General features: G+C 36.7%; 1 protein-coding gene across 2 annotated transcripts in view; it reads left to right on the forward strand.

Moving 5' to 3' along the window:
* LOC107591599 (transcriptional repressor p66-beta-like) overlaps window positions 1-8036 on the forward strand; it is a 47255-nt gene extending 39219 nt beyond the window's left edge. For both annotated transcript variants that reach the window (XM_016280797.1, XM_016280798.1), the window contains 7 exons: window positions 1899-2027; window positions 2390-2560; window positions 4270-4639; window positions 4971-5173; window positions 5833-5943; window positions 6124-6322; window positions 7299-8036. In XM_016280797.1, coding sequence (XP_016136283.1) covers window positions 1899-2027; window positions 2390-2560; window positions 4270-4639; window positions 4971-5173; window positions 5833-5943; window positions 6124-6322; window positions 7299-7435 — 1320 coding nt within the window. In that variant the 3' untranslated portion in view covers window positions 7436-8036. The remainder of the gene's footprint in view (window positions 1-1898; window positions 2028-2389; window positions 2561-4269; window positions 4640-4970; window positions 5174-5832; window positions 5944-6123; window positions 6323-7298) is intronic.
* Window positions 8037-14043: the final 6007 nt, after the last annotated feature.

The raw sequence follows: 14043 nt of genomic DNA on the forward strand, positions 1-14043 counted from the left end.
TCTCATTTTGTCTCTCATAGTTGAGGTATACCTATGATGAAAATTACAGGCCTCTCTCATCTTTTTAAGTGGGAGAACTTGCACAATTGGTGGCTGACTAAATACTTTTTTGCCCCCCTGTATGTGTGACACTGAAGACTGGAGTAATGGCTGCTGAAAATTCAGCTTTGCCATCAGAGGAATAAATTACATTTAAAAAAATATGAACATTTTTGAAAACATTTTTAAAATTGTGATAATATTTTAAGATATTACTTTTTTGTATCAAATAAATGCAGTTTTAGTGAGTATAAGAGACTTAATCTTACAGCCCCCAAACCTTTGAACAATGGTGATACAAAAAATGACAACTGTGTGTGTGTGTGTGTGTGTGTGTGTGTGTTACAGTTTCGTTTAAACAGCAACTAAAATTCTACTATAGTGAAGGCCTGATTTATGAATATTAGGTCACATGACTTGCTAATCCAAGCAAATTATGAAGCAGTATGAATTAGATAATATTCATAAGCTGTGACTTCTTAATATTATGTTTAATCATTACAAAATCACATCACAGTAGAAATACGCGTATTATAACAAATGTTTTTGTTAAATTTTTTTCCAATTTTGGTATCAACTTAAAGTGAAGTGCTGTTACTTTTAGCATCCTCTGTTCTGAATTTTACTGTACACTTCCACTTCCAATTTCTGTGAAATCAGCCTGCGATTGGCTTTCTCATAGTTGTCTCTGCATATTAAACTATAATTGGAGACAGCACTTTAGCATCAACTGAATGTCGCAGTGTTGTATGCTGTAAATCTGCCTGTATTTGTACTCCACATCTACACTGCAGCTCCTCTGTACAGCATGTTCACCTTCACTGTTTTAGCACCAAGCAAAATAACCTCCCCTCGTGTCCAGCTGAGTGTTATATTAATGCCAGGAAAAACTGTCGAGGTAAATCGCTTTGTTGAAAGGACGTTAGTTGCTAGCGGGGGTGAAATAGGGTAACAGGGAGCGAGACGGGCAGCCATAACCTCACAGATACCATATCACAGCTCTGTGTAATGTTTGTCCATGTACTGTGGCATTGAGATGTTTTATCTTTGCTTCTGAACTCAGTGTCTATCTAGATACAGGAGCGACCCATAAACACTCACTTGCGTTTGATGTCCCACTCTGCATGAACAATGTTTGCTTACTCGTAAGTTGGAAGATGAAAATTTGATTAGCTTAATTTAAGATAAAATAGTAACAAATGAAGTACCAAAACATACGAGGCATATAATATTGTAATAATGTTAATATTGTCATTAATATATATTATTATTAAATGACCAATTACAGCATTTATTATTATTGTTGTTATACATGTTAAATCACTGTTTTTGGAAATGCATAGTATTAATGACATTTTTTTTAAATTATTGTTTATGTATTATGTTCCTTGAAATGCCTTACCATGTAAAATACCATGATAGATGAATACGCTAATCATTTGTTCGGTATGTTGAATGCATAAATGCATTAAAATGTCTCTTCTACCTGATATATATTAGTGAAATAGGTGTGAGAAGTCACATATGTTTGTGACATCACTAGACTTTATAATAAAGCCAATCAGAAACCTCAGCAAAATGAGTTTGGGACAAGGGACAAGGCTACCTTGTTTTTTTAACAATGGAGTATGGAGAAGTGCTTGGATCAAACAAAACAATCAGTAAAATCTCAAACAATACCCATTTTTCTACTTCCAATTGGTGGAAATCGCACAGCAGCTTTAACTGAAAAAAATGGTGCTCGAGTCCCTCTAATACATTGTGGGGGGTTTATTGTTGTTGTTTTAAATTATACTGAAACTCGGTACAGTATGAGTTTTTGATAGAAGGACTCTGACCTCTCATTTTTCTCTTTTCAGGTGCCGGTGGTCCAGAATGCCCCATCATCAGTGCAGCCGTCACCCATGCACAGCTCTCAGGGGCTCGGGAAACTAACTGTGCGGCCTGGCATGCACTCATCTGAGCCTCAGAGCCTGCGCACTGCACAGGTACAGGGGTTTTATGCCTTTCTGAATATGAGCAAAGTACAGATCGTTTTTTTTGTTTCTTTCTAAATGCATTATTGAGGATTTTAAGCACAAGCATAAAGCACATGGATACTCCTTATTATGTTGTACACATTAGACTTGAACATGTTAGAGCCTGCTGTTGGTTGCCATGGGAGCAGCACCTTAAGATCAGCATAACTGTATAGATTGGTACCAGTTACCATTTTTAATTACGGTCCATCTGTTGAGTATACAGCATTTGATGTCAACAGTGTGCAATCTGATATACAGTGTCTGCTGGCATCTAGTGGTCATACAGTGCATTGCAAAGTTATTAATAACTGTTTTTTTCCCCACCTCAGGGCCACACAGTAATCAGGTCTGCTATCAATGCATCTTTGCCCCCAATGATGATGTCACAACGGGTTATTGCACCCAATCCTGCCCAGCTTCAGGGCCAGAGAATGCCCTCCAAGCTGGGCATGGGCCGCTCCTCCACAGGTGGTTTGGGTAACACAGTAAGCTATCAGCAGGTACAGTCAAGTTCAAAGCCATTAGCCCTAACTTGTTTTGTGGGTTTTTTCCATGCAATTTATTGACATTTTTTTCTAAAGTTCATGTGACACATTTGTACTTTGTTTAATCTGTTTATTACTGGCTTATTTCAATCTACTGTATTCATGAACTAGTGCTGGGCGAAATTTGACAAAATATATGTTCATATGTTTAATAGTACGATTTTTTTTTTGATCCACTGAAGACTTAAGTAATGGCTGCTGAAAATTCAGCTGTGCCATCACTGGAATAAATTGTATTTTAAAAAACGACTACAATTTGTAAGTTACTTTAAGTTGTAGTAATATTTTACAATATTACTGTTTTTACTGTACTTTTTAAACAAATATAATCAGCATTGGGAAGCATCTTACCAACATCAAACTTTTGAATGGTAGTATGTGTACAGTATATATCTCAGTATTTATATATTTGTCTGAATATATATATACAGTTGTGCTCAAAATTATTCATAAATATGTAAATATGGTCAAAGAAGGCTATGAAAACTAATCTGTATCATCAATCCTTTAGATATTTTATTTTAAAAATTTACTAAAATCTAAGCTTTCATTGGAAAATAAGAATTTAAAATGGGAATGTTTTTCTCTAATACACATTGGTCACAATTAATCATACCCTTTTATCCAATACTTTTTGCAACCTCCTTTGGCCAAGAGAACAGCTCAGAGTCTTCACCTATAATGCCTAAAGAGTTTAGAGAACATCTGACAGGAGATCAGAGACCATTCCTTCATACAGAATCTCTCCAAATTTCCAGCTGCATGTTGCTGCTTCTCCTCTTCAGTTCACCACACATTTAATATAGGGTTCAGCTCAGGGAACTGGGTTGATCAGGGCAGAAGCTTGGTTTTGTTCTCAGTGACCCATTTTTGTTTTGATTTTGATGTTTGTTTGTTTGTTTGTTTGTTTATCATTGTCCTGTTGGAAGATCCAACCATGGCCCATTATAAGATTTCTAGCATGGACAGTCGGTTTTTAATTTTTTATCAATTGGTATTTTATAGAATCCATTATGCCATCTATCTGAACAAGATATCCAGGATCCAGGACATGTGTATATATATGCACACGCATACATACACACACACACACATATAAATATATGAGTCATTTTGAACAAGTATTTGAACCCATTTTTTCAAATGCACAGTTTGAAAAGGTTGCTCCTTTTTTTCCTTCTGGGGTTTAAATCATGTTAAAATATAATTTAAATCACTTAAAATATCTCTTCCTTAGGATGGTGCATAAAACAAGCCAACTGGAACAGGCCTTAACTTAATAGCCAAATAAAAATTGTGCATTTGAGTCATTTTGAACAAGTATTTGAACCCATTTTTTCAAATGCACAGTTTGAAAAAGGTTGCTCCTTTTTTTCCTTCTGGGGTTTAAATCATGTTAAAATATAATTTAAATCACTTAAAATATCTCTTCCTTAGGATGGTGCATAAAACAAGCCAACTGGAACAGGCCTTAACTTAATAGCCAAATAAAAATTGTGCATTAAATCACAGCAATGTTCATAGTGTTGTTTAGTTCTATATCACCAACAAAATCATATTGAGTATGTCGTATATTCAATATATCGCCCAGCCGCAAAATGAATCATTCATAAAAATGGATTATGTCTGTTGCTGATGATTTGCATTTTTGCTTTGTGATGCAGGCTGCCAGCCAGCAGGTGGGGGTCTCGCAGCGTTCAGGCTCGTCCTCAGCTATCTACATGAACCTGGCACACATGCAGGCAGCGGGAGCAGCTGGTGTGGCTGGCGTCGGGGTGGGAGTGAGTGGGGTTGGTGCTGTCAGCCCCTCTACCCTTTCCAGCGCCTCCAGTGTCGCTTCTCTGAACGACCAGGCCAGCAGCCAAGCAGCCGCTAAACTAGCCCTCCGCAAGCAGCTGGAGAAGACCCTGCTGGAGATACCTCCACCTAAACCTCCAGCGCCCCTGCTGCACTTCCTGCCCTCTGCTGCCAACTCTGAGTTCATCTACATGGTGGGGTTGGAGGAGGTCGTGCAGAGCGTCATTGATAGTCAGGGTAGGAGCAAGAGGAACAAAGCACACCACAAAAACAACTTGCACAATAGGGCTGCACAATATGGCCAAAAAAAATTATATTGCGATTTGCATTAGAATATGATAGATGTTGACGTCTGCTGATCAAAGATTGGCTGAGATCAAAACTAAAATATCAAAAAGGTAAAACACACAAGTGGAAGCAGTTTAAGACCATTCACACTTGACCTAAAAATGAATGCGGTTTAATAATCACATAAGGCCATATTGCAGTTTCAATTCAATTTAGTCTAATTCACAGCTAATTCTGCTCAATCATTAAACTCCTGTTTTCTGCTTTTGCTATTGCTCAGGTAAAATGCGGGGGTCACTGCCACACATGGAGCCGTTCTTCTGTGCCCAGTGCAGGACTGACTTCACCCCTCACTGGAAGCAGGAGAAAAGTGGTCGCATCCTCTGTGAGCAGTGCATGACGTCCAATCAGAAGAAGGCCTTGAAGGCTGAGCACACCAATAGGCTCAAGAACGCTTTCGTTAAGGCTCTGCAGCAAGAACAGGTCAATCAGTTTTCATTTTACTGCTGATAGTTGTCAGGATACCAAAATTTGAATGATGAAATTAACCTTGATGATTTTCTATATACGCAAGTTTCAGTAACACACCACAAACTAGTATGCTACAATGCTGTTATTGTTAGCTAAAACTAAAATGATAAAAAATTGTTTAAAAGCAAAAACTTAAAATGGGGCATATTTTTAAAACAACCTTTGTCAAATTGAGTGTATTTTAACATAAAATGACAAACTTCACCTTTATGTTGAAGTGCTAAAATTAAAATATATATATTTTTATATTTAATAAAAAAAATTAACTGAAATTATAATTAAAACTAAATAGAAGCTGATCCAAAATATTAATAAATACAATTATAGTATATACATAATTAAAATAACACTGGTAAGATAAAAATAAATATTAACAAATAAAAAAACTGACATTTATTTCTGAATTATTTAACATTTGCTTGAAGTTTAAGTAATTAATCACAACAAATAAACTATATACAAATAATATGTAATAATAATATTTATTCATATAGACCCACTATTATTAGTAGTAGAAGTGGTAGTAGTAGAATTGACTTGGTGTTGACATTGCTAGCTTGTAGTTTCTGTAACTGTATGTTGACTTCCTGTTTCTGTCTCTGTCCATTCAGGAAATAGAGCAGAGGTTGCAGCAGCAGGCTGCTCTGTCCCCCAGCTCCGCCCAGACTGTGCCCAGCGTGAGCAAAGGGGAGACCATGATTCGACACCATGCCCTCCGACAGGTGCACACTCCCATTGTGTACAAATAATGGAATCTCATGAGACAATTTTTATGGATTTTGAAATGGCTGTTTTATTCTGGCCCTTCAGCTAATCACAGATTTTAATGACTGATGATGGTTTAATGGTACAAAGAGGTGTCATGAAATTTAATGCTGATTCTTTCTCATTTTCTCTTTTAGACTCCCCAGCCACAGGCTGCTCTACAGCGGAGTCTGTCCAGCTCAGCACGAGGTGTCCTCTCTAACTTCGCCCAGGCCTCCCAGCTCTCAGTGGCCAGTGGGCTGCTGGATATGACAAGCAAGCGCTGTGGCAGCAGCAGTTCCAGCAGCAGCAGTCGGGCTCAGCATGACAGCCGCAGACAGATCTACAACATCCCTGGTAAGATGATGCAGTTTAATTAGGAATGCACAGTATACCTTCACTACATGATTTTAAAGCAGCACGGTGAAGAAATGTTGTATGGTTAAGGATTAATTAGGGAATCACATTTTTTTAAAACTGACATTCATCCACACCTGAAATCCAGTCTCGACTCTTTGATTATGCAATTCTTAACATGTTATTGGACCCCAAGTAGACTGACTAGAATAAAATTACCAGAGAAAGTAATATGCAATAGTCAAAAGGAAAATGTATGATAAAACAGGTGAACACTAGGCTGTGCCACCTGACACCGATTTCAGGATGTAGAATTATTATAAAGCAGTGAAATTCAACACTCTATTCATTTGAACAATGGCTGGATCTAATGCTTTATAGAGTTTTAGTATGTCATGACAAAAGGATGAGTTAATAAAATGTTAATTTAAGTGAAGTTAGTGAAGGTCTGACATCCTTTCTTTCAAGATTCCCCCTACAGAAAATGTACTTATCTGTGATTTATTATTTATTTTAATTAAGGCTGTCAATTTATTGTGTTAATTTAGTTAATTAGGAAAAAAAAACATGTTAAAATTATTAACGCACCCGCCCCACCTCTTTTAACTAATAAAAGGGATAATTCACCCAAGAATTAAAAAATAAAATTTCTTTCTAAAGCTACTTTGCTTATGAATAAAGCTACTAATGTCTATTTGAACCTTTTCTAACACAAAAATGACTTTAAATAATCTTTTGGGGGTGATTTCTCAGCCAAATTTGATTCAATTTAATGTAATTTTTATTTTTAATTTTGTTGTATTTTATTTTTTATGTTCTGGCTTGATTGTTGGGATTTGATTAGAATTTAGAACATGTTCTTGCCGTTTATGTAACAAACTTTATTTTGCTAAACACCCTTTTTCAACTTTTTGTCTTTCTTTTCTTATTTCCTTGAACTTTCCCGGCCCATCTCTGTCTTTGTCCTCCATCGCAGGTCTGAATATTGCTTATCTAAATCCGGGAGCCATTGGGGGCCACAAGGCATCCAGCCTAGCGGACCGTCAGCGGGAGTATCTGCTCGACATGATTCCCCCACGCTCCATATCTCAGTCCATCACCGGGCAGAAATGAGCCCTGACGGGACTGCAGATCCCTCTTTCGGACGCCCCACCACCCCTCTGTTCTACATCAGAACATCCCACCCCAACACATACACACGCACACCATCACCCCATCGCATGCAGTGCCTGTCCGTGTGCCTACCCAACTAACCCATAAGAACAGCTCAATCAGTCAGACTATAAACACCAGACTGTCAGTGCATCTCAAACTTCGGTTTCCTACTATAGCAAAGCTCTTTATTGTTATCTCAAATTATTATTGCTGTCGTTAATGCTACTTCTATTATTATCACAGTTATTATTATTAGTATTATTGTTGCTTCTGTTACAGTTACTCTTATTACACTTATTAGTAGGTTTAGTGTTTTTTTTTGCATCTTTTTATGTTCTTACCCTTATGTTTTTCTTTAGAGGGAGGATGCCAGATTGCAGGGTCACTTAAAAATATAAAAGCTTGTTTTTTTTTGGTTCGTTTGAAGGCTTCCTCCCTCAGTCACCCCTGTAAAATTAGACTCGTTCTCTCTCATGTCGTATATGTTCAGTTTCGGAGTTGGAATGGTTAAAGCGTTCTTACCTGAGATCGAGAGAGCAGAATCTTTGTAGCGTTACACATTCGGAAACTACAATTTATTTTAATTAAGGCTGTCAATTTATTGTGTTAATTTAGTTAATTAGGAAAAAAAAACATGTTAAAATTATTAACGCACCCGCCCCACCTCTTTTAACTAATAAAAGGGATAATTCACCCAAGAATTAAAAAATAAAATTTCTTTCTAAAGCTACTTTGCTTATGAATAAAGCTACTAATGTCTATTTGAACCTTTTCTAACACAAAAATGACTTTAAATAATCTTTTGGGGGTGATTTCTCAGCCAAATTTGATTCAATTTAATGTAATTTTTATTTTTAATTTTGTTGTATTTTATTTTTTATGTTCTGGCTTGATTGTTGGGATTTGATTAGAATTTAGAACATGTTCTTGCCGTTTATGTAACAAACTTTATTTTGCTAAACACCCTTTTTCAACTTTTTGTCTTTCTTTTCTTATTTCCTTGAACTTTCCCGGCCCATCTCTGTCTTTGTCCTCCATCGCAGGTCTGAATATTGCTTATCTAAATCCGGGAGCCATTGGGGGCCACAAGGCATCCAGCCTAGCGGACCGTCAGCGGGAGTATCTGCTCGACATGATTCCCCCACGCTCCATATCTCAGTCCATCACCGGGCAGAAATGAGCCCTGACGGGACTGCAGATCCCTCTTTCGGACGCCCCACCACCCCTCTGTTCTACATCAGAACATCCCACCCCAACACATACACACGCACACCATCACCCCATCGCATGCAGTGCCTGTCCGTGTGCCTACCCAACTAACCCATAAGAACAGCTCAATCAGTCAGACTATAAACACCAGACTGTCAGTGCATCTCAAACTTCGGTTTCCTACTATAGCAAAGCTCTTTATTGTTATCTCAAATTATTATTGCTGTCGTTAATGCTACTTCTATTATTATCACAGTTATTATTATTAGTATTATTGTTGCTTCTGTTACAGTTACTCTTATTACACTTATTAGTAGGTTTAGTGTTTTTTTTTGCATCTTTTTATGTTCTTACCCTTATGTTTTTCTTTAGAGGGAGGATGCCAGATTGCAGGGTCACTTAAAAATATAAAAGCTTGTTTTTTTTTGGTTCGTTTGAAGGCTTCCTCCCTCAGTCACCCCTGTAAAATTAGACTCGTTCTCTCTCATGTCGTATATGTTCAGTTTCGGAGTTGGAATGGTTAAAGCGTTCTTACCTGAGATCGAGAGAGCAGAATCTTTGTAGCGTTACACATTCGGAAACTACAAAGTCCTCCAAGAACCTTCTGGTTCAGAAAGAGTGAGACAGACTCGTGTACATTGATCAGATTGATCCTTATGCAGAGCGCTGCTCATCTAGTCAACGTTGGTTCTGCCTTGAGAAGGCCACACAGATACATTAACAGCTGAAAATAGGACCTGCACTAGCACGGATGAGTCTCCTGCTGTCGAATGTACAGAGAAAAACTGTCAAATTGGAGGCTCTTTATTTGTGCGTATGCGCCCATGAACAGGATCTCTCCCATGTCTCTCAATGCCTTCACATTCACAGGATGCAGTGATTTCATATAACTTCTTTTGTGGTGACGGTGCGTTTCACTGCACAGCAAAGAATGAAGCCAGAGAGTTCCATCATCATGAACTTTTGTCTCCTTTTTGATTTTTGTTTCTGCTTGGGTGTTTTTTGATCATTTCTTTAACCCCCCACCCCTTCCCTGTCTTTACAGTTTTGTTCTTTTTTTTTTTTTATCTGGCGGCGTCTCCATCTGAAATGGCCACGTATCTTAAAGGTACCTGCCAAGGGAGACGATAATCATTGAAATGGCAAATAGGTGGAATTGTTGGAAAAGTGGTTTATGCGTAGATTGTTAAAGTGAGTTTTAACAGAAGGCATTGACAAGGATCAATCATCGTGTTAAAGCAATGCACATGAGATGCCTCGTTATGGAGGAGCACTTTTCTTCTTAATAACTGAAAAAAAATGGTTAAACAAAAGAGGACAAGAATGTTTCAGGGCGTCTCCATCTGAAATGGCCACGTATCTTAAAGGTACCTGCCAAGGGAGACGATAATCATTGAAATGGCAAATAGGTGGAATTGTTGGAAAAGTGGTTTATGCGTAGATTGTTAAAGTGAGTTTTAACAGAAGGCATTGACAAGGATCAATCATCGTGTTAAAGCAATGCACATGAGATGCCTCGTTATGGAGGAGCACTTTTCTTCTTAATAACTGAAAAAAAATGGTTAAACAAAAGAGGACAAGAATGTTTCAGCGCACAGGATCTTAAGGTATGGATGCCATCGGATGTCTCGGAGAGAGTTGGGAGAAAGACTTTTTGTGCTTTGTGCGGTGCATTTCATCTTTTCGAAAGCGTCCGGCTTTTTCAAACCCACAGTGAATTAATGCTTTTTATGTTATGGTGCATGTAGACATAACTTGGAGGCGTTTGAATGATGGCAACAATATAAGCAGTGTTTGGTCAATATGCAGTATTAGGGATTTTGTGCAGGATGGATTTTGCATTCTGGTTGGACTCACGATAATCTTTTGGTCAGATTTAGTTCTCTGTTAGTGAGGTAGTGCTCCATGTTTCAGTTACGTGGATCACAAATGGCTTTCAAAGGGTTTAACATCTGCTTGTTGACAAGAAGTTGAGCACTTAACATTTTTCCCTCCAGCCTAAGCATTTACTATGACACGTATGGTTCTTTTGGAAATCAGACTTTGAGGTCTGTCATGCAGGTCATGTTTAATAGCTGAGAAAACTCAAAGCTATTATGTGTTTGATGGTGAATTACTGGAAATAAATCCATACACATGCATTTTTCTGTCATGTGTGTAGTCACTGATCCTTGCAGTTTGAATTTTTTATTTTTTACTGTCCTGTATAATGCCACTGATTTGTGGTGGAACGATGCAACTTTTGAACAAAAATTTTTTGAAGATACCTTGGATGAAATTTTCAGGTGCAATATTAGATAATAGGATGTTTACACTTTTTTTTTTTTCCTGGTAATGATGATAAATCAGTCCCTTTTAGTCATTCTGTTCAGTCTTTGATATTAAGGGGACGATTTTATCTTTGCTCCAATTTTATGATCTGTAATGTTTTTGTTGTTCTTTTGAAATGAACGTAGAGTGTTTATAGTAACTCATTTCTCTCTCCTGCTCTCTCTTGTAGACTATATTAGATGCATCCATATACCTGTGTTCATATATTTACAAGAAAGTTGGATTTTGAAGTTTAACTTCCTTTTGACTCCTCAATTAAGTTCCATTTTTGTTTGGTTGTTTAATTTCAGCTGTTTCTTAAAAAAAAAAAATTTTAAAAAAGGAGAAAAAAATCAAATTTAATCAAACAAAAAGAAAAAAAGTATGAACAGATGATGACACGATATTTGCTAGGTCAGAAGTAATAATGACTTATTGTACATAAGCTTTTTTTTCTCTCCCTTGAATTAAAAATAATGAAATGAAATTAAAATGGTTGTATATTGTGTAGAAAAGCAAACAAAAAGCCATGAATATTGTGAAGCTTGTCATTTCGTTTTGTGATCACTGTGTATTATTGTGTAACAAATGTGCAAAATGTATGGGATTATACTTCTCTTGTTTTTGAATGAGCTCTTTAGATGCATTTTCTCCCCGGCTGTACGTTTTTGTAGTATGTAGTATTTGCAGAAGAAAAAAAGTTCATTGTTCTGGTGGAGCGTTTGATCCATTCTGTAGTCTTTGGACTGAGACATGATGGGACTGTCTCGTATGTTACTTTCTTTTATTTGATTTTCACTGTTGATTTCAAACATTGAAGTTACGTAGATGTTCAGTGAATACGTTTCTTTTTCTAATGTCCCACACAAAGTGTTGGTCTTACAGAACATGGACTGGATGAAACATTTGACAGTATTACCCCTCACTCGACCAAATCCAAAGCGATCATCATAAATGTAAAATCAAAGCACGCTATTGCTCAATAACATTACTTTTAGATAAATTACTGGGTGCAGAAAACCCTACAGGGGCGATTGTGTACATTTGTTTTCTGTTGCTTAAAGTGCAAACTTTCCTCAGTATATCCCTTTTTTTCTCTTGGGAAAAAAAATCACAATGCTCTTATTTTTTTTTTTCATGGAAGATTGTATACATTGTATACGATGAAGAAAAAAAAACTTAAATCTTTGTTTGTTTTTGACTGTTCCAATGCTTATTGCCTTCAGCCTTTAAATCATGACAAAAAATAGACAATTTGCACACATGCAAGTTTTGATTCTAAGGTTTGTGACATTTATTAGACATGCTTTGTCAAGTTTCATGTCATGGAATCACTGTCCATAATTCTCTGACTGGACAATCAGCTTTTCTGGAGTTCTAGCGCTGGGGTTTACTTCTCTCTTCAAATTTTTTTTTTCTTTTCTTTTTTTTTTTCTCTGCTATTTTTTTTTTCCTCTCCCTGATTTTAATTTGTTCCAAGTACAAGTCTTTTTGTTGTTGTTTTTTTGAAGTGGGAGAGAGGGTTTTGGGTCGTCATTTCTTTTTGATTTTCTAAATTTCATCAGAACTTTCAAATATTTTTAAATCGACTTAGCTGCAGTTTACCCAGTTTGAATTTGAAAGCAAATGGCAATATGTTGAAATCCGTTTGTAAAAGACTATGAATAATTAAAATGTGTACAGTAAAAAAGTACTGGAGATTGGCTTAAACAATTATTGATTTTAGTCAAGGAAAATAAGTGCTTTTTGTCAAGTTTTTATTTTCATTTAGAACATTAATCCAGACCTTTTGCACATCCTTGATATTTAACTGTCTAAAATGGAGATGGGGGAAAAAATGCTGTTTGATTACTGCCGGTTGATTAACAACAATTATGCATTGACTGAAAAAAAAATAAGCTAATTTTGGAGGAAATAACTTTGTAATATTTATCACTTGCAAGCTATGTTTAATAAAGGATGGAACAGTTTATCTCGGAGTGTGTTAACATTTGTTTAAAACTAATTTCTAACGTTCTTTGTTTGGTTCTTTTGCCATTTTTAAATGTTCTTGGTATTTCTGTCCTTTTAAATTTCTCTTACTTTTATATGTTGTTGTTATTATTTACACTTAGATTTTTCATTTACATTTTAAAACCTATATCATTGTCTTTATTCTTAGCCATACTAAAGTTATTTTTATTCTGTGGCTGATTAACAATGTTTCCAGTTCTCACACTCTTCCAGCCAGCACACATATGGTCTCCTGAGCCCTGGTCATTCATTTACAGACTAATTGGCTTCATTATAAGCTTTGACTTTATCCGGTCACAACAATTATAGCTATTTTCCACAGCATCACTGTTCCCCTGTATCCTGCCAGCAGATTCAAGGTTGTACTCTCTTAAGGGATGATGTCTGTTATTCTGTTCCAACTAAACCAGTGTTAGTTGACTCAGGTGCATGGTGGGATCATCTGAAATTAGACAATGAGTTATTACAAGATTTTCATTTTTATTCTTGTCACACATTACAGCAATTGGCAGGTGTCTTAAATTAAATATGCCTGACCGATCACAAAAGAGTATTAAAATATGGGGACACATTTTTATCAGGAGACATGTGCCCCAGTACTAATGAAAGGTATTGGGCTCTGATATTCTGTATGAATTTCAGAATGAACTTTGTATTGACCAAATCGCATTATTCAATTACGTTTCAATCCTTAATGCCCCATTTTGCTAATTTAATAGGTGAGCTAATATCTAATAGCATTGCTGACACAGACCGTACAGTTCATAATCACTTGCTTTGTGTTCAGACATGACTTGCTTGTATTAAGCAATATCCGCATCTAACATTTTGCACAACTCGCATGGTTTTGTTTTTCTGGGAATCAACCCACAAACATATTTCCTGTGTTCCACTGTGCTTTTTCGTCTGGGACGTGTTTCAATGTTCAACATGCGCCCACCTCCTCTGATGTCTCTGTATTACCCAACCTCTGTTCCTGGGCCGTAGTGCAGATGCATCAATGAAAGAGTGTGCTGGGGTCCGAAGAGACGTTA

The sequence above is a fragment of the Sinocyclocheilus grahami genome, unplaced genomic scaffold (assembly GCF_001515645.1).
Source record: "Sinocyclocheilus grahami isolate Dianchi unplaced genomic scaffold, SAMN03320097.WGS_v1.1 scaffold144.1, whole genome shotgun sequence".
NCBI lineage: Eukaryota > Metazoa > Chordata > Actinopteri > Cypriniformes > Cyprinidae > Sinocyclocheilus > Sinocyclocheilus grahami.